The sequence below is a fragment of the Halyomorpha halys genome, unplaced genomic scaffold (genome assembly GCF_000696795.3).
Source record: "Halyomorpha halys isolate HHAL.00 unplaced genomic scaffold, Hhal_1.1 Scaffold380.1, whole genome shotgun sequence".
NCBI lineage: Eukaryota > Metazoa > Arthropoda > Insecta > Hemiptera > Pentatomidae > Halyomorpha > Halyomorpha halys.
Window position 1 is genome coordinate 1009099 of NW_027106430.1, and position 26402 is coordinate 1035500.

Here is a 26402-nt window from a genome sequence, read left to right on the forward strand (position 1 = left end):
AATTGAATGTAGTGGACAGAATCTAATAAAATGTATGATATGTGACCAACTATATTTCAAACCTTGAAAAATTTCATTTAAATCGGTTTAATGTATGAATTGAATATGGCCCTTCACAAATTTGATTAAAGACTGACTGACAGACAAGGATCAAAATTTATACCTCAATGTTTGAAATGTAAAATATGGTTAAACATTTTTGGTTCTAAGGACACATATTCTTTTTCTTTTTCGCATGAATACAAATTTTCCATCCTTTGGTATTGAGAAAGCAAAAACTAATTAACCCAAACTATTAATTATTACATTGTTAAATTTTAATTACGAATTAGACCATTCTTAATGCATACTTTTTTTTGTTCCTACTGCTTCAAATCATGATTAGTCTTAGCAACTGTATTTTTATCTGTTATCCTTTTGTTATTGCGTTTAGTCATGTGTAAAAATGAAATTATCTGCTAAAGATCCAAAATGATTTATTTAAATTAATTGACAATTTTTCATGCTGCAGACAGCTGTTCAAACAGAAAGGTTAGCTGTACCAGCTACTGAATTACAAATTCCTAACCTCAGACTTCAAACAGAATCTGATGTTTTGACACCATTTGTTGAAAAGGTATGTCAAATATTATCTTGTATTTAAACAATTTTTTTTTTATTTAATGTAGCTTTTTCATTTTTTTTGAAGATTTGTGTTCCTATTAGGCCCTGATCTGTGCTTTACTCCTAGATCCTATGCTGAAATGTTCTTAAAATTTGTGTGGAAAATTCAGGTTAAATTAAGAGCAATTAATTATTTTTATGGGTTAACATGCTCGTATTTTTCTTTAATCTATTATTATTCTCTGGAGGAGCAACCTGTATTAGTGTGTTAGTAAAATGATAATTGATTTATAATATAAGATAAGAATAGAGCATTGGGTCTCATATGAATTTACTGCAACTGTTTATTAGTGTGGTGGTCCTAAGTTTCACTGTTACTATTACTTCTCAGAGTCCTCTTGCCACTTTATTCGTCCCGTTTGAGCTGATAAATGTATCAGTGGGCGAATATGATGAAGACCATGGATTTCACCCAGTGTCCATAAAAGCATCTGTATCTGTTTCCTTCCAAGGCTGGCCAGCATGTCATCGAATATGTTGTGGTGATAGGGGCATACCAGATCCTATCTTGTATGTCAGGACTGATAACTTAGGGCGGCTTTGTAGTCGCATTATCTTCTTAGTCTTTTGGTGTAAGCTGCTAAGGGCGGCAAAATGAGACCCATGACCCCGACTTTATGTAAAACCATAAAAAAAAGAACTGGAAAATTGGATTATGTAAATCCAACAATTTGTAAAATATTTTTATCCTTTTTTTTTTAAAGGCAATCCACATCGAAGGTGATATTTGCCTAGTTATTTATTCTAAGCATGGTGGGGGTCAAGTTTTTCATTTTGTGGGACCACCACTTAACAAAAAAAGTCAATTCCCCAGGTGAACGAGAAATGAGGTGTCAGATGTTTACCTGGAAAGTGGAATATCTGTATGATAACTTTTTTAAGCTGTTCTATAGATTTGTGAGGCAGATTTTAACATTGTTTTTCACAAAATAAGAATAGTTGAAGATATTATTTATCTAAGCTACATTTTTTTATTTTTTTATTAGGAAGTAGATAACTTGCTTGATCGAGTTCTGCGAGCTGAAAGTCATAAGAAGGCACTAGTATTCCAGAAAAGGTACTTAATGGTTGCTCTCCGTGGTTATCAAGACGCCCATGCAGAAACTCTAAATCAGCTTCGATGGCATGCTCATAATCGACAAAGCTTCCGTAAATTTTCATTTAGGTATTTATGGAATTTTCCTATTGAAACCATTTTTAGTTTGTCCTCTCCATAATCTAATGTTACCATTTATGTTTTAAGTTTTTTTAAAAAAAGGCTATTTATTATTTTTTGTATGTTAGATTGAAAATATTTTGTTAAACCATTTACTAATATAAAAGAGCTATAACTCTGCTCTGTTAGAGATACAAAATAATTGTTAAAGTACAATTCGAAGATCAAAAGCCTCAAGTCTCTAAACTAGCAGCATACAAATCACTATTTAATGTTTGGCTAATTAAGGCATCAGGACAGAAAATCATAAATATCACATGTACAAAATAAAAGTCCAAAAAGACACATCTATGTCATAGCTATAATATGTCTGGTGGTTTAGAGAGGTTAGGGCTTTGTAATTGGAATCCTCCAATTATATTATAGTTAAAAATTCACGTTTTGATTTTTAATTTAAGTGTCACTGTTTAAAAATGTGGATACTTACAGATTTAAACTAAATTTTACATGGTTTCTCTTGAGGATAAACTCTAAAAGAAACAAACATTCATAATATGATTTTTTGTTTTTTAAAGAAATATAATGATTAATTAATTTTAAATAAAATTAATTATTTTAATTAAATCAATTATTTTAAAAATTAAATGGTAGATAATTTATTAATAAAAATAAAAATTGTTTAGTAAATCACAGTTTTCTCCTAATCTTAGCATGTTTTCTCTTAATTCTGTGTAACTCAATATTATTTATTATTTGATGAAAATAATCTTTCAGATCTGTAGTTCTTTTTGTGATTGCCACATTCAAAATAAGAAAGTTACCAATGAAAAGAATGGGTACTTATCACAAAAAAAGGGATACCCTTCATAGCACCATGAAAAGATCGATGTCCAGGTCAAGTGGTAGGTGTTTTATATCAATTAATAATATTGTTGTACTCTTAAATTATTTCATCGATTCAATATCACTAAAAGATGGTTTTTTTGAGAGGAAACGACTTGAGAAAATGGCCAGTCATCACTGTCTGAACTGGCTGTCATTTAGCTGCAAATGTATTCATAATTCTTCAAAATATTTAATGTTTTTAATCCTTTTTTGTGTTGAGGGCTTTAAACAATTAATACTTTTTAATTCCTATAACCTTTATTTAGGTTAACTCCCTTAGACAGTCAAATAATAATTTTTTATTAACATATATTGGAAGAGTGACTATCGATGCTCTGCAACATATTCATCTCTATTAAAGAATTTTAGTTTAAATTATTTGAATTCTTGTATACTACAATATTTTATTGCATGTTTATGTATTAATATATTATATTATAAATATTATGAATTAATATATAGTATATATAAACATTATAATTTTTTTAGCTGAAGTGGAAAGACTGACCTCTGCACCCACCAGTAGAAGAATTGCACCGCACTCTCCTCCGAGTAGAGACAGGGCAAATCTACGATTCAGATGATATTTGTTTCCTAAGAATTGTTTCTAAGTCATTTTTGTGTCCTTCGTCTGACGAAGGAACAGATATTTTATTGACCAATGCCTTCTAAGAAGGCTGCATCTTTTTGTATTTATTTATTTATTATTAGAATGTTCATGTGTTTGTATATAATGTTGTAAAGAATGTTAATGTGTTTGTACATAACTGTTTTGTACAATGATTCTAATGAAAAGTTTATTTAAAATGTCTAATACTGTTTTTTATAACATTTTTATTTAAATTAAATAGTTTTATAATTTTATTTGACCTTTTTTATTTTTAATTGGGAAAAAGGTAGTGTATGCTTTAAAAACAATATTTATATGAAATAATATTTACTTAAACATTATTCATACTTTACATAAAAAGAGATTGCCCATCTTAATAAATGCTAACAATTATTTATTATGAAAAGTATTCCCACTTATATCGTTCTATACATTGAGTAAAAATAAATATTTTACATAAATAAGCATGATACAATTATATTTATACTATTATGTAAGCTTTGTGTACATATCCTCCAGCTGTGGTTTGAAGTATGCTTTCAGCTGTGGTCTTTTTGTCTTCAACGTTGGAGTTAATAAGCCATTCTGTACTGAGAATGGATCAGGATGCAGGTATATATCCTTAACCTGCAATGAAAATTTGTTTTTAATAATAGTGATTATTGATTTAATTCAATCATTTCATGCAGTTATTTTACTTAATGGATTTTTATGGTTAATCTCATAATTGTTACTTAAGCTGTAATACCTCATAAGTTTGGAAGAAAAAAAAAACTGTTTAGGCCAGCATGGTGAAGGTTTTAATTTATAAACATTCATGTAACTTACAGTTATACTTATGAAATTCAAGAAAGAATTCCTTTAGGTGATAATTTCATGCCTAATGAGGTCTCATTAATTAGAGAAGCCTCAAAGATGGCTCTCACTTCCTCTTCCATTTGCGTACTGACTACTAGACATTCCATTGAAATCTAGACTACTTGACTGTGGTTTCTGAAATATATGAAAATACCACTCATTATTACTCACCAGCTCAAATGATTTAAGGCCTGCTTCTTTACCCCATGTTATCATATCATCCATGATTAGTTTTTTGACCTCGGGGTGTGCACAAAGGACAGAAAATGTTCCTTCAATATTGTTTTCAACAGCCCAGCTTTTTACGACATCTACATCTGGCACAACGATTGCAACAATGCACGACTGAAACAGACGTTTTGATTAGTGAAATATCAAGTAAAACTTATTAATATGTTTTAATTTTTAACAATTTTAAAAACAAAGACAGATTCAAATGCTTCTCTAAATTTAATAAAAATGTACTGAGATTTAGTGTAATAACTTTTTCTTGTTAAATTTCTAAAAGAGTTGTTTCACCATATAATGAAAATTCATCCAGTTTAGAACCTAGAATATTAAAAATGTACATTTGTATCCCTAATTTATAATCTCATCTCAGTCTTCTAAACTACTGAACTAGTTTTAATCACCGTAGTATATACTTTTTAACTATATACTTTAACTTTTAGAGTAGGATTAATTGGTAATTTTGAAGATTTAAAAACAATTAATGAAAGATTATTTGAAGTAAAAATGTAAACCACACTGGTTCTAAATGCCTCAATGATTTTCCTTTTTAATTTTTTACTTACTTTCAATGATTCTCCGTAGACAAACACTTGGTATACATATTGGCTCTTGATGTAGATGTTCTCTATTCTTTCAGGAACTATGTATACACCTTGAGATAGTTTGAAAATATGTTTCTTCCTATCGATTATTTTTAATGTTCCGTTCTGAAACAAAATGGTTATTAATGGTTGATATAAGGTATTCTTTAGAAATAAATTTTTTTTTTTTACAATATATAAAATTCATTATGATTCAAAAGTACCTTCCAAGAAGAAATAAGATGTGTTTATTTGGAGCATCTTTAATATAAAGGTCTATATTATTTTAGAACTTGTTACAGGAATAAAAAACTTCAAAGATTTGTTAAAATTTAAAGAAAAAAATATTTCATCTATTCAATCAACAAACAAAATGCTCTATATGTCGGTGAATATGCCATCTTCAGGAACAAAAATTGGAGTATAATTATACATTTTATACTTTTTACTAAAGACATAATTAACAAAATAATTACTAACAGGTTGCCATATTTTGTAACCTTCCCTACCTTATATATGTTATCTATCTGTATGTACTGGAATCTACTACTAAAAAAATTTTGTTCCTGAAAATGGCATATTAGACGAAACATAGAGCATTGTGTTTGTTAATTGAATTGGTCAAATCATTTTTCCTTTAAATTTTGATAAATTTACATCCACCTTAAATAAACTTTATTTATATATAGGAAGATGGTCAGGGTTGCGGTCACAAGTGAAACGAAAATAGTTTACAACTATTTTATTTTCCAACGTTTCGCCCCACTTTGTAGGGCTTCATCAGGGCTGTCCAAATGAATAAGATGAACCAATAGAAATAGTTGTAACTAAGTAGTTGAAATAGTTGTAAGTTGAATGAAATAGTTGTAAACTATTTTCGTTTCACTTGTGACCGCAACCCTGACCATCTTCCTATATATCAATTTTTACGGTCAACTACATATACATATAAACTTTATTTATGTCCTAAAATTTGGTATAACATTAAATTTGAAATAAAGAAACAGAATAGATGGAGAAAAGTTATGAAATGCTTATTTTAGTTTCTAAGTTAACAACTATTTTACTATTACAAGATCTGATACCGGTTGATTTAATCACTCTCTGGGGAGGTATGCTCCAGAAAACCCCTTCCTGAATCCTAAATGACCAACTGGGAGATATGGTGTCCTGTAATTCAGTGATTTGAAAGTCGGAAACTGGATATGCTATGGTGTTGTCATTGGAATAAGGTGAGGTGGTTCAGTCGGTCATCTGCAGCATATTACCTTTGATCAAACTCTATTCTGGAAACTCCTGTATTACATTTCCCAACCAACTATGTTAGCCGTGAACTGCTTTATCTTTCCCATTCTTATGTTAAGGAAGGGTGGATTCTCATATGTAGACATTTTTTGGTTCACACCTTTAATATTTAACTAATAATACCGTGTATCTAATATATCATTCAACTCTTGTTTTCAATTCATTCCCAGCACATAAGATTTTCTTGAATTTTATACTCTAATTCTGTAAACCATAGCCTTTCAACTATTATTTCAGTAAATAATTTAATTATAGTTTTATTAATGTTTAATGATGCTAGAACTGATAACAAAGTTCTTTAACAATTTTGTTTTTTGTGGAAAAATATTTTTTCTATTGGCTTTACTGACTTTTTTTTAGCTCTTATGCAGCTATTAACAAGCCTGATCCATCACCTCCATATATCACAATTAATTCTGAAACCTAAGTAAATTTTTTATCTCAATTAAAGTTTTGAATGAATCTTTATGTTTGATATATTTATTATCTGTTGCTCGTTTTAAGAATATAAATAAAAGTTCTTTGATTACTTAGTTTTCAAAACTCGTTTTTTTTTTTTTTAATACTACTAATAGATAATAAATGCATCCAACTTTTAGATTCTCACAGAACATTAGATAAAACCTCCATTTTAGAATTAAGGTCGTAATGGATATTATTTGGAATTGACATTATTTTTATGTCTGTATAAATTTAATTTTAAAAATAAATTAATATTTAAAAAGAAAATAAATAAACTTGTACCTCTACAACCCATGAAGGGTCAAGGGTGCAGTACTTTTCATGGGAGTACTGTTACTAGACAAACAGTTGTGGTAGGAGGTAATTTGGTTAGAAACGCACTTGACCACCAGATTTTTCCCCAACTAAGGGTACCCATTTTATAAGGCTAAGTGGACCCTGGAGGGCTCCCAAACCCACAGTGTTGACTCATGACTAGAGTAAGAGATAAATAATTATCTGTCCCGGCCTGATTTGAATCTGGGTGTGGATTAACAAAATAATGGTTTCACAGTAAGCTATTCTCCCCAAATTAATATTAAATAACTAAGTTCCAAAACTTAAAATATATCAATTTTTTTTTAAAACTACATTGGTCCTCCAATTACTTATCTTTTAAATGAAGAGGATATGATCTTTACAAAATCACACTTACAGGTTGCCATTGACCTATATCCCCTGTGTGGTGCCAACCATACTCATCTACAGTCTGCAAGGTTGTGTCATATTCTTTGTAGTAGCCTAGGAAGACATTGGTTCCTTTCACACAAACTTCTCCTTGGTTGTTGCTTGCATAGTACTCCATCTCTGGGACATCAACCAGTTTGACGCAGCAGCATGCTACTGGTGGTCCAACATGTTCAGGTGTGTGATCTCCCTGTACTGACAGTGTGATAGGAGCACTGCATTCTGTTTGCCCATAACCCTCTACTATCTAGAAATAAAATTTAAAAATACAATAATGAGGATGAAATAAAACATTTTTAAAATGCTTGAATCAAAATATAAGTTTTAATTTATTTTTCTAACAACTCTAATTGGTATCTGGTATTTTGTATAGAAATAGAAGTTACTAAAACCTCAAAAATAGGTTAATATTTTACAATAGATTTAAAAAGACGTCAAGAAGGAGATGGTCTGGGTTCCGGGCAGGAAAACAATTTAAAAAAATTTAAATTAAAAGCCTCATTATGACAGGTAACTGAAATCAATAGACATCTTAAAACATTTACAGGCAGTAAATTATATTTACTTAAACAATGCAGAAATGATATAACAATTTTATGAATTTCGATTACAACAATTTGATCAATTAATAAAAAATAATTAATTTGGGAATAAGACAAATATCTATGAGAAACATAAAGTCACATAACATGTGTTAGGGCTCTATTCATGAACTTTCCTATATAAGGCCTTATACTACTAAAGGTCTCTTTTAAAGGCAAACCTTTAACTCCCCTTAACAAATTTTCTGTTTTATTAACACTATCTTTTTAACCATATTGGAATTCCTAGGGAACCGTTGCTACCTTAACAAGGGAAGCATAAAAGGAGAGCTCATAAAATAATAATGTAGTAATTTCTAAGTATAAAACAATGAGTGTACTCACTATGCATCCCAGTGCTGACCTCGCAAAAGTAAGAACGTTAGCTGATAATGGTGCTGATCCAACCAGCATTAGTCTCACTTTACCTCCTAGAGATTCCTGAATTTTTCTCAGGACTGTCTTATCCCAGAAACTATTTTTCCTGAATACACCTCTGTAAGCAAAATGTTAACTTAAGGTCAATTTAAATGATATCTCAATACAACAAATTTGTATTTAGATTGATAACATAGGATTTGGTTATAATATTAAAAAAAATAGAAGATGATGTAGGTGGTGATCAGAAAAGTCAATTTAGAAATAATGCTAGCTATTTTTGTTCTTTATAAATAATTGACACTATTTTTGTTCTTAATAAAGAGTTGACCTTATTTTTAATTATTTTTTCTGACCACATAAAATATCTTGATAAAATATATTAATAATCTGTATTACTGTACAGTTACCATCTACATACATATAATTCAAAATAATGTATTGAGAAAGTAAAATTTAATCACAGCACAAGAATAAACGTTGATTTAACTTCTAATTTAGACAGAAATATTAACATTAACTATAATAACCTGGTCATCAATAGTTCTGAAGTTGTAATTCACATCAAAAAATATTCTGAGTTTATTTTTTGACCTACCATAAAAATTTTTGATTTTTAGTATTAAATTAAATGAAATTTTATTAATTTTGGTTCAAAAAATGTTCTTTTGCCTCCAAAATATTTTTTTTTTTTAAGTTTGAAATATTATTATATATTTAAATATTATAAAAATATAGTTTATATGCTAAAACTTAGGTTTAGAATAAGTCTTAGAAAGTTTAAGTGAAGATAACAAAGCATTTTTAAAATACCAATTATATTGCAAAGTTACTTACTTACTTTTTGATCTCATTAAACTTGGACCTGAGAGCCATGTTATATAGCATTCTTTTGATGAAAGAAGCATTGGTCTCTGCTTGTAGTTTATCATACATCCGGTTAAGCAATCTAGGAACCGCTGGCATGACTGTGGGCTTCAAACATTTCATGTCATCTGTCAACCTTCGGATATCTCCAGAATAGAAACCTACTCCTCCTCCAACCAAGTACATCCCATTCTTTAAATAAAATAAGAAAGAATTAGGTTGTGCATTTGAAACTTTTAATTATGGATTTATATTTTTGATAAATGGGAATGCCCACCTCACAACACCTCTCCAACATATGAGCTAATGGAAGGAAAGATATCATTGTATCTTCGGAGGTTGGTTTTTGGTCCCCTAGCTGCATTAGGACAGCACAAATTGCAGCAACAACGTTCTCATGGCTCAGCATTACTCCTTTAGGACTACCTGTGGTTCCAGAGGTATAGCAAACTGTGCAGAGATCAGTTGGTTTTGGAGGCTAAACAGAAGATAGCTCATTTTATATTTATCTTACCATTAATGTAGAAGTACACATATTTGCTTTGTATTCAATACCATTACTTAAAATTTATTAACTTTTACTCACAACTTCTGGTATGCTTCGTTGAGCACCCAGTCTCTCTATTTCATCAAATTTGATAATCTCAACACCTCGATTCTTGGCTCTTTGTCTTGTCGCTGGACTTGCATCTTTGATAACGATAATTTTACGAAGATGTCTTGGTGCTTGTTCAAGCATTACATTCACTTTTGCATCATTTTCACAAACAATGACTGTTATTTCAGCTGAAAGGAAAACATTAAAATATCCTTGATTTTTGTGTTGTTTCTTTTTACAGTTTTTATTGTATACTACTCAGAAGAAAAACAAAATTATATAAATAAGTAATATATATTTTCAAAGCATTCATTCCCTCAATTTTCAGTTACACATTTAATATAGGAAAAGAAATTGCAATCAATACCACTGGTATATATGTTTTCAAATTAAGAAATGTATATTTATATTATATTGAGTGTAGAGCCATGTTGACTAAAATAAAATTGTGAGTCCTATTCAAATTTGCACTTCATAATTGATTTCCAATTAAATGAACATATTAGTTCATTTTGTTTAATAAACAACCTTCTCTACCTCAAAATCTGAAATTGGTGAATGAAATAACCTTTTTTTTAAATGAAATTCATATTGTTTAACTTAGCTTAACCTTTTTTTTTTGGTCATTTTTATATTTCTTTCTTAGAGTCCTACATCTGGTTAAATAAGTAGTATAAATGTCAATAATAAATAAGATGTATGTAAATCTGTGTTGTTGGAAAATAAACTTACATTGAAATTCATTTTAAAAAAGGACAATGTATCCAAAGTTATTCCTAAAATTTAACTTTTCACTGAGTTATCTGTTTTTGACTTTGATTCGTTACCTTGCGAGATGATGAAGGAGGTAGCTTCAGGTCCGAGGGTGTCATAGAGTGGTACAATGACCATTGAGTAGCAATAAGCTGCCTGCTCAGTAAGAATCCATTCTGGGCAGTTCGTGGAATACAGGCCTACAAAGGTCTTCTGGCCAGGGGCAAGGCCCAATGCCACCAGCCCAGATCCGAAATTTCTTGCCCTTAGCAAAGCCTCATTGTAGTTTAGCCATATGTAAGGTTTATTAGGATTTTCCCGCCAACCCAAGCATCGGCCATTATCTGTAACAAAGTTACAATATTTTCTAATCCAAATATATTTATGTTTACTATTAAACAGAAACTGTTCATTTTTTGAATGTTTGATTAAAAATACTTAAACTATTTTCTCTGAAGCATCTTTCACAGTTAATATAATTTAATGCAGTGCATATGTCACAAGTCTCTATATTATTGCTACAACATATCTCTTAGATTGTCAATATATCGATAGAAAAGATATAAAAGAACAATGTTAACTCAATAATATTGATTTTGTAAGGAGGCTGGAAGATTAAGATTATTTTAACTTAATTTCAATTTACTATTAAATACTTGCTATTAAAAATTAACTCTTTTCGTTCTCATTAAATATAGCAATAATTTTGAATATTGTCCAAGTTGCTATAAGTGTTGACCAAAACAAAGGGAACATTACTTATACTGACTTTCATTTAATAGTCAACTCCTTATTAAATATGGCTCATATTATAGATGTCAGATAAGCTGCAGGTCAATCTGATATCTATAGATTGACCTGCAGCTTAATGAATCATAGATCTATGAATTTATGGTCCTTAGTAGTAAAAAAAAAATTAAAAAACAAAACAATTATTTTTTTAAAGCAAAGTATATTATTTTATTTTCTAGAAGAATAGTTAAAAAACAAACGTGGTGAGCTAAATAAAACCGTTTAAAAAATCAATAAAAATGATTAACTGAATTATATCAGAGTCTAAAGTTTTTGTTTGAAAATATACTGGATCAAACCGCCTTCAGTTCTTGGAAATTAGCGGGCGTTATCTTATTAACATATACATTAATTGGATTTAGTATTATGGAGTATTTTCAAAATTCTTTTGCTTTTTATTTTTCATTTTAAATTATTAGAAAATTTTCAATCAGCACAGGACAAGGATCTCAGTGAAGAAATTTAAAAGATAGTTAACTATTTTTAGTTATTTTAAATAAAAAGTAAATAAAACTTAATCTTTATCCAAGCCTAATAAAGTTATATAATATCTACTATACTATAATATTTACTATTTTTGCAAAAATATATATTTTTAAAATTAAAGTGATTGTCACAATCTGGTTGTTTTGAAAGTTTATTTTAATGCGGTTGGTAACAGTTTTCTTTTGCTCAGTGAGACTGGTGTTCATTATTGTGTTTGCGCGGAAATTTTGTGTTTTAAAAGTGTTCAATGAATAGCTTAATATTTATTTATCAGAGAAGTGGAAGTTATTTAAAAAGTTTATTAAACAGCAATAGTTCTCTTTACTCAGTTATTTATAATTTTTATTCCGGAGATGATAAGATGTACTTTTAATTTATTATAGTATCTGTCATAGATCAAAAATGGAGGTGTCTGGTGAGTACAAAATAGGTTTTAATTTTATTTCATTTACTTCTCAAAGAACTTCCACTTTTTAATTTGAATTGTATCTATTTTGGTATTGCATATCTGTAAGCAAATATGTATTCAAATGAGAATTTCAAAAAACGAATTCACATACGTTTACATAAATTACTTACTATGATAAACATAATGGATTTTTATTAGTGACGTTTACAGTCAAAAGTTTTTAACTAATTTTAATTTTGAAATGAAATTTAAGATGAAAAAAAAAGTTATAAGAGTTTCATAAAAATCCAGAGGTTTATAGTTTTAACTATCCAATTGGTCAGATTTTTCAGGTCAAATATGTTTTCAGTTGTTAAAAATTTTATTGTTTTTTCTTCTTTTCTTTTGTGCATTATTATTTGTAACTGTTTTAATTTTACAGTAATCACCACATCTATTTCTCACAGATAAATGATTAAATTACGAAATTGTTTGATCACAAATGTATCTTACTAATATCTTGACTGGTAATAAAACAATCAAACCCAGCCTGAATTTCCTGCATAACCTGCCGGTTGAACGCTGATTCTGACCGTTTATAACATTTTGTCATGAAACAATACTTTCTTATAAATTAATCTAAGATACTGAAATGATTCACTGTTTGTTGTAGTTTTTGTAACTAAACGATTATTTTTCCCTCTATAAATATAACACATTGTATTAAAAAAAAAAAATTATATGTATAACTAGTGAAATATTTAAAAGAATTACGGCAGTATGTTGTACAAGAGAACGTCGATATGTTTCCTATCCGCTTGTCTAATCAACTGACCAAAACATATTCTTAGAGAAATTCGGACAGACGAGTAAGCAATTCTAACGTGGTTCAAGGGCCTGGATAATTCGTTGGGTAGAGTTGGATGCCCAGTTTGAGAGCCATACTCGGCATCTGGTCAGATGTTAACAATTTTTTTTAATACTAAAGAATAAAATATATCAACATAGTTTTTTAGATAGTTAATTGCCGTGAATAATTTACTAATATCAATTTTTAGACATTCCATTGGGGAAAATAATGAAGGAAGGTTTTTGGAAAGATTTCAGTTTATTTTTTCAAAATAAATTATCATTGAAATTATTCTTTGGACTTCGACGATAAATTTGACTAGAGACTGGATTTTCGTTTAGTAAAAACTCGATTGATTGAGTATTTACTAATGTTTATTAAATACTCAAATTCTGCAAAAAAATCAATTTTATTTTGTAATTTATAATATTAATTTCTATGTGGAAAACTTTTCTAACCTGGTTGGAATCAAAATAAACTCGGTAAATATTTACTATCTTTGTGCAAATATATATAAAAAAAAATACTTTAATTAAAAAACTGGCCTATATATGAATTCATAAAATTGTGGACAATGTGATGTATAAGAATGAAATGTCGATTGTGAATTCAATTTTTGGTCGGTTTATTCATATTTACAATTTACCTGTAACATAAAAAATAAAAGCTGTCATATTCTTTGATAATTGCATAAACCTTGTTTTGGCAAGGTTTTGTGTTTATTTTAAATATCAAACTATAAATATTAATCCGATTGCGTTATTCCTAAATCTCAAATGAAGTTGGTAAACATAAAGTCAATACTCCAAATTCTCTCGTCAATGATATTTTAACAGCTTATTCAGTTGATTAATTACCGATTAAAATTAAACATTTCTTACTCTTCTGTTTTCCTCCCATGGTTTTCAATATCAATATAACATGTTTTGTTAAATAAAACCCACAATATGATGACACGTATTGTAACATTATTCTAACAAATATATGGATGTTCTGCCTCAATTTTTGTGAGGAAACCTGGAACCATATTTATTGAAATGGCTCGGGGACTCAATTATTAGAAAATCAAGACAAATTAAATAACGTCAACAAGACTCCACACAATTAGGATGTGTCCTAATATGATCATTACAATGTCCACACGAGTTCTTTAGCCCATCTACACTGAACCAAATGGTGCAAATCAGACCTAAGTAAACAAATTAGAACTAAATATATAAAATAAAATGTTTGAGAAGTTTTTCTTAATTTGATACTTATTACTCTTAAAGTAATCTCCCTTATTAAAATAAATCTGTAGCAATCCAACCCATGAAGGGTTAAGGGTGCAGTACCTTGGAAGGAAGTACTGTTACTAGACCAACGGTTGTGTTAGGAGATGATTTGGTCAAAATCACGCTTGACCACCAGATTTCTACCCCATTAAGGATAAGTAAGAATGATCTGCCACAGCCGGATTCGAACCCGGATCCTTGGAGTTAGTAGCACAGAGCCTTACCAATGAGCTACCCTTCTAAACAATATAATATATTAATATGGATTGGAAGAAAAAAAAATCAAGCTTTCCTATAGTTACAGTAACTTTGGAGTAATGAATTATTTATAATGGAGTTATGTATAAAAAAGGGCCCTAAAAATTCCAATTTATGATTTATATAAAAATTCACATTTGATTTTTCTTTAAAAGAATTTGTCGGGGTATTTTACTGGAAGTGTGTCTTTGTTTTTGTAATTTTGCATACGCATAACTCACTACAATACAATCTTTTGTTCTTACATTACACGAACAAACAAATAAATTAGTATATAATAACCATTAAATAGGACAAGAATAAAGGGGAATATGATGATATAATAAATGTCCTAAATTATAATCTACCGACTGTCCTACAGTTCCTTTAATAATGTTGCTCTTATCCCTGTCGAACAGATTCGTTACCTTGGACTACATCTGGACAAACAACTAACCTAGAATCCTCACACAAGACTGAAAGACAAGAAACTGCGAATCGATTTCAACTATAAGAGCACATACTGGACAAACGGTCTAAACTTCCATTTCATTACATCTACATGACTGTAATAAGACCAATCTGGACTTGTGGAGTTGAGCTTTGGGGCTCCACTAAACCTTCGAATTTCTCTTGTATTCAATCCTTACAGTCCAAAATCCTTCGTAAAATCCTCAATGCTCCTTACTTTATCACAAATAAAATCATACATAAAGACCTTAATGTTCCACATGTAACCGATCTAGCCTGAACCAGATACCATTCTTTCCATTATAAACTCCCTAACCACCCAACCCCACTAGTTGCATCCTCTCTAACCTTGCATCCTCTTCCATTCCTGACAATCCTCCGAGGCGCCTAAATAGAAGATGGCCACGAGACCTGCTAATGTAAAAACGTCATTAGAGTGCTACCAATGGATAGTTATCTACACGCCTGTATCACTCCATTATAACTGAGATCAAATTTACTGAATATATTATAATGTACAGTTGTAAATTTCAATAAATATATTAAATAAAAAAAATGATATATTTTTTTTTGTCGGCCCATTACCAAGAATTCTCGGACATGTGTCTAATATTTGTCGACTTAGTATCGCTAAAAAATGTTGAACGAACGGTAACAACTACAATAAAAGGTGTCATTGGCCACATTAGAATATTGAAATATTACCAGCAAACGTTAAGGTTATCAATTACTATAGGATCCTTTCCCAAAACACCATCGATTAATGAACTATCTCAAACATCAGTTATAATTTTTTTTTTTAATAATTTATTTACTGTTTTTTACAACTGTATACACATATATACAACAAGTAAATTTGCTGTAGGTGACATAGTGACATGATGCAAACATGTGGAGAATCTACCCACTGATAGAACTCCAATAACATTTCTAGAGGAGAAGATCTCGAGGCCATCTTCTTTTCAGACGCCTAGGAGGATTATTAGGTAATGAAGGAGAAGCCAGAAGTGGATTTGGGTGGTTGAGAAGTTTGTTATACAAGGAACGGTATCTGGTTCTGGCCAAATCGGCAACATATGGAACATTGAGGTCCTGATGGATGACTTGATTTGTGACAAAGTAAAGAGCCAGTTATAATTTAAAGTTTATTTTTTGATAACGTATTTAAATTAAATCGGATCCAGTTAAAAGTCGATTCACTCTATACGTTCTGTTTCTCTTCTATTCCGTTTACATTCCGCTGTCAAACAATATTTTGAAGTGTTAATAAATAGTTGTATACTTAGTTTCTGCTCCGTTTTCATGCCTTTCATTTATATTTATTTTAACTTTTTAATATTTTATGTTAACGATATGAAAGAAAAACAGAATGTCTGTTGTAAATCGGCCTTGAAAATGCTCCACTAACTCATACATTCTAGCGCAATGAGATCAGGCGAAAAAATGCTAATGCTCAGGATGAAAGATATAAAGCAAAAATTTACGAGTATCTTTACTTTGAGTTTCTGAACATTAAGTAAAAATTGTCGAAAAATCTCGTGTCGGCGTCTCAAGTTATTGAAGGTTCAAAGGTCAAAGGTCAAAAAGTGAGAAAAACGTGTTTTTGTAAATATCTTGGTAGGAACCAAGTAGTACGAGTTTAAAACGAGTAGGAACTCGTGCTATTTCGTTAAAGATTATTATAAAACTTATAGAAAATGAAAATATTCCCCGGTTTGGTCTCGCTCAGAGAACTTGAAACCCTTTACGTTCTTGTTACTCTTTATTTGACCCACTGACCTACTTGTTTCAAGCACTCACAAGCACATCTACCAATCGCCAAACATTTGTCAATTCCATCAGTTGTCTTTTTCGTAGTTAGTTGATGATGCCTTCTGCCTAATATTAATTTTTTAATAATATAAAGAACCATAGAGAAACACAGATTTAAGGTTTGTCTGATTTTCTGATAAGTTATTATAAAACATTTATATCGGGTTGTTATGAATATTTCATCTGATTTTGGTGCCGTTCTCACTCAAATACAGAACTTTAAGGACCTCTGCCTAAGAAACTCTGATGAAGGCTTGAAATTCAGGTCGAAACATCGGCAAAAGTAAATAAGTTTTATTTATTTGTGTCTTTTTGCTTGCCTATGCCATCTGATTATTAACACCTGATTATTTTTAATATCTTTGTAAGCTTCCAAAAAAAAAAAAAAAGAATATGGAAGTTTCTTGTGATGAATCAAGTTAAAATCAAGTAAAATATTGATTTTAATATATGCCAATACGAATTTAATGCCAAAATTTGGTTTATGATTGACAGAAGTCTCGATTATTACATAATTGATTACGATGGCTTATATGAAAGAAAATATAGACAAATTGAAAAGTTTGTTTGGTATTTCTGTTTAATCAATACTCAGAAGTAGGTGTGGCCTGGAAATGTTCCAACTTATCCCTGAATATATTATTGTAAACACGATAATCGATTTCTGATGATTTCCTTAAAAACTCTCACAATCCGTAGAATTTCGCCTCCAAATGTTTTTAGACATTCCTCCAGAAAATTTCATACAGGACTAGGAAAAGAAATTTCATCTTTCCGAATAAAGAACTATTTTTTCGCTAAACAACAAGAAGTATGAACTTTCGGAGTATGTATCAGTTTATCTAATCATAATATATTTTCTTACTTATAGTATCATAAGTTAGGCGACATTCCTCAATAATTTTAAACATATTAACTATTACTAAACAGTTAATAAACTGGAAAAATAGGTTTAATTTTTTCATATCATGCGCACTTACTTGATGACTTAGCACCTTTTCTAAAAGAATCATAGAGTGTTTTAGTGTCTTCTGTGAGGTAGCTGATGAACCTTCCGTCGCGTGCCTCTCTGTAAAACTTGGATACTCTGATGACTTCATGACTCTAAACAGAAAAAAACAAAACAAATCAGAATATTGGATATATTATTACGTATTATGTATAATAAATTTTTTGGGGGTGGAGGACTTGAAGAATCCATATAGCTTTCTGTAATATCGTAATCCGGATATATTAGAATGTAATTTATTAAGTAATCATCAATGACGATAAGCCCTCATCAGTTGAGGATTTCAACAGATTTATTTCCAATTCATGAGAGCATTATCATTCAGCAAATCCTGCCTACAACTGGCATGAAGCGGTTTCCATTAGCGATAGTTCGCTATTTCCATCTATCTCTATATTAATTAATTATTATATAAATATAATTAAATGTTATATATTGTTTGAAAAAAAATAGAAGGAATAAATTTAAGCTAATCAAGAATGGACAGTGAAGTACGATTTCTTCGATATAGTAAGATCAATGAGTGACTGATTCCGATGTTGATAGACATTGATATAATTAAATAAAAAAAATCCTGATTTTGATTATAAGAAATCAAGAAAAGTAACCTTTGTGAATACCAAATATATAACATAGACTGATATGTCCGTTTATTTCGCACAACTACAAACTGTATACCATTGGTATTATTATGTGTTACAAGTCTCGAATCTCCCATCGTCCACCCATAGTGGCACTAAAATCTAAACTCTCTTTCTGCTACTAAAAGAAATAGAATTTCATTCCCTTTCGTTAGCGACAGAGTTCAATCACATTCCTTACTTTGACCCACCATTGAAGAAAATCCTGCCTAAACCAATGCACTCGACAATTAAAACTAGTATAAATCTGTATAAATTAACGGAAAGGAATTAAAGAAAAAAATTGTATCAGTAAGAAAGGAAATGTTTTATCAACCGAAGGATAATGTAACACATAAAAATTAAGAGATTGTGGAACATGAGACAAATGAATCACTAAATTTCGGTAGACATGGCTATACTAAGGGGTTATATAAGTCCTATATCCATTTGTTCCATTTTTTAAAATTTTAATAGCTGAAGTAGTAATAATAAATTATTCCGGTATGATGGAATGAAGCAATTCGTATTATACCGTGGCTGACGGCCAAAGTATAAAAACTAATTCATTGTACAAGACTAGAGGTGAAACGAATATTCCTATTCCATATTTAACTGTTTGTCTTGAAAATAACAAGTTTAGCCTCCTTAAATTGGATTAATCCGACTGCACAATGCTTGTGTTGGATTCTGTAATGAATATTAACTACTTAGGGGCTTTAGTGTGATTTCAATTTCCGAGATCGTGCAATCTTCATTATTTTAACTAGTTCTTTATCAGCGAATAAGGAGTTTTAAAAGCCACTCTGTTCTTTTTTACTTGTTTTTGTCATAAAAAATGAAGTCGACTACCTAGTGGGTTGGGTGATTTTGGATGAAAGAGTAAAATGCTCTTTAGTGTGTACGATTTAACTTTTTTTACGTTCATATCGTTATGTATTGTAGATCTTGAAATGATTTTCAAAACCTAAAGCGTCGTATACTATTATCCCACGGGAACGGTCCCTCCCTGTTCTTGTACCCTCCGGTCAGAGGCTCCTGGTCCAATATTGTTGCCACCGTCTTCAGCAGATCCAGCGCACTCCCGTATGGGATGTGGCGAAGGATAGGCCAAGTTGGTTGTATGTATATTTAGATATAAGTTTTTTATAGATTTTAAATAAAACATAGGTGATTGAGAAAAAGTCTTATACAAATCATAATCCAACAAAGGAAGGCTACGAATGTGGAAATGTCCAACTCAATAAAACTCTTTTCGGTTATACTTAGTCGAAACATATTTGGCATATCCTGGGCCCTGTTTCATAATGAAAGTTTATTAGCTTATACTATTTTATTAGTTCTAAATACAAGTATAGAAACAGTGTTAAGTATACTATACTTTTTTTTTCATAATAGGGAGAACTATTAGTGATATTACAGAAGTTAAAAAGTACTAAAGTACAAGTCAGTGTAATTGTATTAAGTTAAATCGAAGAGACTAATAGTATTAGTTTGTACTTTATTACTGAAACAGGGCCCTGGTGTTCTTGTCAATACGCTCTAGGAGCCGAGAAAAAAATAATTTAAATAATTTTGGAAGTTTTTTATATTATCGAATGCCGCCTCTGCTCTGATTTTATTTAATGTTTTTTAATGTGCCAATTGATTGGGTATTTTGCTTCGAACAACAATAAGAGATTGATAATTGTATTAATGAGTTTAAGTGAGTAAAGTATAACAAAAACCAAATGTCCTCAAGGACACTTAAATCCAAGTTTTAATTTAGAAAACATTTTACCTGTCCCATTTCACAAGGTCTGAATTGTTTCAATAATATACCCTTAAGATAAGTATTTGCCAAATATATTTTGATTGAACCGGCCAGGCAAAATATTTTTGTATTTTATGAAAATTTGTTTCAGAGGTTTTTGCTTGAATGTTTTTTGCTTTTTCTTAAAGGAATTTTTTTGGCCTGTTATATTGGTAACGACTTTTGGTTTTTGTATTTTCATTTACATTTAACCCCATACAATTAACAACTATTTGTTCTTATTCTTTGTGAAAAAAACGAACCAATTTGTATAGAATAACCATGAAACATAAACAGAGGCGGCATTCCATAATATCAAAATTATTTAAAATATTTTTTTCGCCTTCTGGGCCGCATATGCAAGAACCCTCTAATATATATTGATTATTTTTCGACCCAGTATCACCATAAAAAGTTTCATTAAAATCGGTGATCACACGTTTGAAGCTGTTGTAAGTTGAGATCTGTTATCCAGAACTGCACTAGGCAAACAAGCTAAATAGCTGCTTTCAATGCGTCGGAATAAATGTTTAATAACTATAGTTATATTTTGAGCTCGCGGTAGCCTTGTGGTAAGGCACGATGCTTTTAACTCCAAGCACCCGGGTTTGTATCCAGCTGGGCAGAAAATTGTTTTATGTTACACTGTAGCCGTGAGTCAACCCTGTGGGCTCTGGAGTCCTCCTGGGGTCCACTCAGCCTCATAAATTGGGCACCCTTAATTGGGTAAAAATCTGGCGGTCGAGGGTGATTCTGACCAAATCACCTCCTTACACAACCGTTGGTATAGTAACAGTACTTTCTTATAAAGTAATTATCCTTAACTCTTCATGGGTTATAGCTGTACAGATTTTAATGAATTAGTTATATTTTGATAAATGATTGTTGTATGATTTATTCTTAATATGATAATATCATATATTCCCGAAAAACTCATAAGTAAGCAGTAATTACATTCATATTCTTTTACAAGACTTGGCAATTACATATGCATATGTACATTTTATGTAAGTAAAACTTCGTTGAAAACTAGGTTTCGAATTTTTTCACGGTTGCAACTCAATTCCTTACTATGTCTTTTAATATAGGGTGTTTAAAGTGCTGAAAGAAATAAAAATATAAAATATGCTAGGTTCTTCTAATTATAAATTTGAGGTTTTTGGTATAATATAGTGTTTCTTATTTCTCAGACTTTTGAAAAACGCTCCTTGGAGGAAATAATAGATCTTTAATTCTCATTTTTTACAGAACTTCATCTTGGGGAATCCGATTTAAGCTAAAATTATTAGAAAAACTTTCTATTCGGCAAAGACACTAAGTATATCCTCGGCTCATTCAGGGTGCCGAAACGGTCAATAACACGTCCAGATTGATCTAACTTATTCTTTACTACGAGGCACTTGTCTGTTAGAGTAATTCTATTGTAAATATTGTAAATAGATTGTAAAAGCCCCTAAAATCGAAAAACGGCATCAAACCCACCACTCCCGCCCTCCATGGTAGCCTTACTTATCTGTCTTTTCAAACGGACAATTTCAGCGAGCAGGTTGGTCCATGAACGACATGTCACAATCTCACTAGAGCAGATCGTAACGCTAAAAAAAAGGCCATCCTTCCCCGCCTGACCCGCCCCGCTAAACCCCCGGAGAGCGAGGGCCCTATATCAATTTCGAAATATTAGCTTAAAACGGGAAGGAGAGACTTTGAGATGGAGCAATGTTTAAAAAGCCCCTGAAATCGAAAAACGGCATCAATTTCTATTAATAAATAGAAAAGTTCTATAAATAAATAGTATTGCTTGTTTGCATTGTTCCCATATTCCAATCTATTTAAAGTAATATTAAAAAGTATAATGAAAACCTGAATGCTTTCTTTTCTTTCCATGTTTCTCACACCCCTGTATCCCAAACGCCCTTCATTTAAGCCAACGAATCTCGTATATTTAGACGCATCTCATGTAAATAAGTTACTTTTTTATTAAAAATGTTGATCTATAAAAAATATTAAATAAGTCAACATTGAAATCTTTAGATAACCTGTATAAGTTTTAACTGATAAATTTGTATTCGTCAAAATACCTTTAGTTTTTAAAAGTAATTACATTAAATTTTGTTTAAAACAATTCCAAATTTATAAAACAGTTTTGTTATATGACATTCCAATCCAAGTTATTTTATGTGCGACACCTATTCACTACATAATATTTTGTACGAATCTCGTATATGCCTCGACACAAAATGTCTCGGAGCTGATTACTATATCTATATATATATTTTTTAACTGTTGATATGAAATGTGCTAACTTATTTCGTGCTTATGATGGTTGAATTGATGATGATAATTTGTTACATGTTGTAGGACTTAATTCAACTTATTCGACTTGTAAAGCTCTTGCCAGATAGTTATGGTATACTACTCTGAAAAACAATGTTTTGAATACAATCACTGATACAACATATTCCGTACACTGTTATGCTGCCAGATAATGAAAGAGGATAGAAAAAAACGGCTGATTTTACAGTACGTTTTCTTTAGAACCACATTTTGTAGTTTTTGAGAATAATAATGATTGCAATATATACATATATCGTGGTATAATCAGCGTGTAGCTAAGCAGAAGTTTAGTAGTAAAAATCAGATATTTTAAAAGAAATTTTTTTGAGATGGGAAAAAATATCAAGAGATTTTTATTTTCTATAATCACTAATTGAAAAAACAAAAAATCTAAATCATTTCTGTGAAAATAATGTAGAATTCTCACATTTTCTTTCAATTCAGCACGTTGTTAAACTGAAATCAGAGAAATCTTTGACAAATTTCGTCGCGTCCCTGCAATATTTATACCTCGGATCCACAAATAATCCTGACTGCAGATATAGTGTTGTATAATATCCTGACTGCGGAACATGTGCACCAATAAATCAGCTGACTGGGTGACGGCCAACATCATATAGGAATAGAAACATCAATGATCTGTGTCTGTCTGGAGCTGTCACCCATTAGCTATTTGCAATGCAGATATCACGGCCTCATCAATCTTTTATGGCGAATAAAACAGAAGGAATGAATTATTTTTATAACCTCAGAAAGGGTTATAGGGCAATGGATGTTGTCTATAAAGCCTTGTTTAAGTAGGTTCAAAGGAAATGGTTTTTCTTTTTTACTACCCGGAGAATAGATAGAAAGAAAATCTAAGTTGTATCTTTGTTTTTTATTTATACATTTTCATGCTATTAATGAATACAGTATAAAAAATTTAAATTATTAAATTTCAGGAGAAGATTTAAAAATTATTTTCTAAATACAAAATATAATGTAGTGAATAGGTGTCGTACATAAAATAACTTGGATTAGAATGTCATATAACAAGAACTGTTTAATAAATTTGGAATTGATTTAAACAAGATTTAATGTTATTACTTTTCAAAACTAAATGTCTTGATCAATAAAAATCAACAGATGAAACTTATACAGTTTATCTAAAGATTTAAATCTTGACTTATTTAATATTTTTTATAGTCCAGCATTTTTAATAAAAAAATAACTTATTTACTTGAGATGCTTCTATATAAATTTTTCAATCAACCAATCAAGTTTTCATTTCGTGGGACCTCTGGTTGGACCGGTTATAGATTTCCTTCTTTTCCCTATCTACCTTATTTGCCTGGTCAAGGTCGTTATTTTCATATCTCACGGTGGGATCCAGAATAATTGCCGACTTCCCCTTCCTAGGGAAAGCAACAATATCCGCATATCTTGTGGATCCTTCCGCATCGACACAGTAGACCTCGTCGAAGCAGGCAAAATCTCTTTTAGGAACTTCATTGACTCGTGCTTCACTCTATAATGTCAGCGTGTTATGTGGAGGGAGTTGTTGGGGCATTTCCCCAGCACATGTCCTTGTGTTTAGGGCTCTCTGGTGCATTTGCGACAAAGGGATCCAACTTCTCTATCCTGTCCGCTGACACCTGGGACTCCACGTAGGGCTGCATAATTTATATTCAATTTCAGAGCATTGGACCATTCAGAGCCCGAAAGTATTTGTTTATCGTATATAAACTTATTTGCTCTCGGGGTCTCTTTGTAATGGCGTACTCAAATGCCCTGTCACCTGCAATCGGCCCATTCCTCGAACGCATTTTCACGTAGCGACTGTCGTAGCGCTTTCACACTTCAATGGCCCTGAGAAACGCCTAATCTATCGGTACAATCAGCAATCTCAGCTGAACAATCGAAAGTGGACTGGAGCAGAGCATCGGGTACATTTGACAGCCGCTGAGCAATGGACCACTGTTGTAGGAGAGCCTACCATTGGCAGCGGATCAAGCCTAAACCTCGGGGGTACAACATCGCCGTGGAGGTGTCACAGGGAGCCCTTACTTAGCTTTAACAGCTCTTACTTTAACAGCCCCATAATAGCTTTAACACTTTTGCGAATCATTGTGTCGATGCAATCTAGGATTTCAGGACGTAGCTGTGTGAGGGGAGCAGTTTGAAGAGGGTATGTAAGACCCGGGAACACATATTGGTTGACAATGCTGATCTGCTCGGGCATATGCAAGCACGATGTGAGTAGCTTATCCAGATTCTTATTTAACTTTGTCACCGAATCTTCTCCAAATTTCTCCCGATAATGTGCATCCTAAATATTTTATAGTGTCGCCTTCTTTCATTGTTTGGATGCTATCTCCGTTCTCAAGGGAGAGCTTCGTCGCTACCAGCTTTCCTTTATTTATGACGATGCCCACACTCTTTTGAGGGTTCAATGCCAAACCGATTTCCTTGAACGTCCTCTGTACGCCGTCAATGACTCTTCTCCCCAGCACGCTGTCAGTCAGTGACTCCCTGTCGCACGCTGAAACCGCCTGGTGATCCGCGAACCCTGTGAGGACCACACAACCTTGGTCACTACTGAGCAGAAAAAATTCAAAAGTGGATATATTGACTTTAGATAGAATTTTTTACTGTTTTGCTTGTGCTCATAAATCTATAAGAATAGAAGTGAATCGTTAAACAAATAAGATACATATTACAGTGAACAATTATTTACTCTTTGTGTGTTGTCTTTGAATAATTTTTCCTTGAGATTGTTTAATAGAAGCACTGCTAAATATTCAACCAGAAAGAACTAAACTGACCACTGGTATGTAATAGATTTCAAGGATGCCACCTTGTTTATAGTTCTACAACTGCCCTTGTTGACCAAAATAAAAATAGTATTTATTGTTTTTATACAATCCTAATTCCTCAGATAGTTTTTTTATCTAAACATAGGATTAAAAGTTTTATATGATCTCTTAAATATAGTTTATAGTCAGCAAATCCACTGAAAGTATCTCCGTTTTAATATTCTAATTAAGTATTTTTATGAACTAGTTTTTCAAGAAAAATATAAAATTTCGAGTAGATGATAAACACGATAATCATTAACTAGTCTAAGAAGACGATGTAACCAAAATTACTCACCGAACGAAAAACTAATAAAATATCATTTAATATTTCAAAAGTTCCTTAAGAATCTACATTTTTTATTTCATGTGTGGATTATACAAATTATTTGAGGAGCCACATATACTAAGGTATCCTATTACTTAATTTATAAAGTTCTAAATATAAATAAGATAATAAATCATGCATTACACAAAAAAATAATTGTAACAATACAACATTAATCATGAATACTATTTAACTAACTCAATGCAGGAATATCTTGGAAAACAAACGCTATCAAAACTTCATACATCATTTATTTATGAATTGGATAAGTTTTCGGACCTTATACTGTCCATTTTCAAATCCTATTCCTGAAATCATACATTAAATATTGTCAAAAATCTTTCAAAAAAATTTAAATAAGTCATTTTACTAATTTAAATTTTTTTAAAAACATTTTATACCATTATAATTAAAAACACATACATCATATATTAAATAAAATACTCTTATCCATCTTTTTTCGAATTAAAATTCATATTGTTAAAATTTTGGTAATACCTTTTTATAATATAGTTGAGAGA

The 26402-nt window shown here is 30.9% G+C and overlaps 2 protein-coding genes across 4 annotated transcripts in view; one reads left to right on the plus strand and one right to left on the minus strand.

The window, feature by feature from the left end:
- LOC106681963 (centromere-associated protein E) overlaps positions 1-3533 on the plus strand; it is a 69264-nt gene extending 65731 nt beyond the window's left edge. For all 3 annotated transcript variants that reach the window (XM_067044806.1, XM_067044807.1, XM_067044808.1), the window contains 4 exons: positions 512-616; positions 1650-1828; positions 2594-2721; positions 3194-3533. In XM_067044806.1, the coding sequence (XP_066900907.1) occupies positions 512-616; positions 1650-1828; positions 2594-2721; positions 3194-3288 (507 nt within the window). In that variant the 3' untranslated portion in view covers positions 3289-3533. The remainder of the gene's footprint in view (positions 1-511; positions 617-1649; positions 1829-2593; positions 2722-3193) is intronic.
- Positions 3534-3624: 91 nt separating this feature from the next.
- Positions 3625-26402, minus strand: part of LOC106681972 (long-chain-fatty-acid--CoA ligase 1) — an 87432-nt gene continuing 64654 nt past the window's right edge. The window contains exons 2-11 of the mRNA XM_014422582.2: positions 17945-18068; positions 10729-10998; positions 9890-10089; positions 9581-9781; positions 9278-9495; positions 8404-8554; positions 7446-7724; positions 4967-5110; positions 4344-4517; positions 3625-3941 (exon numbers count right to left, since the gene is read on the minus strand). Of these exons, the coding sequence (XP_014278068.1) occupies positions 3804-3941; positions 4344-4517; positions 4967-5110; positions 7446-7724; positions 8404-8554; positions 9278-9495; positions 9581-9781; positions 9890-10089; positions 10729-10998; positions 17945-18068 (1899 nt within the window). The 3' untranslated portion in view covers positions 3625-3803. The remainder of the gene's footprint in view (positions 3942-4343; positions 4518-4966; positions 5111-7445; positions 7725-8403; positions 8555-9277; positions 9496-9580; positions 9782-9889; positions 10090-10728; positions 10999-17944; positions 18069-26402) is intronic.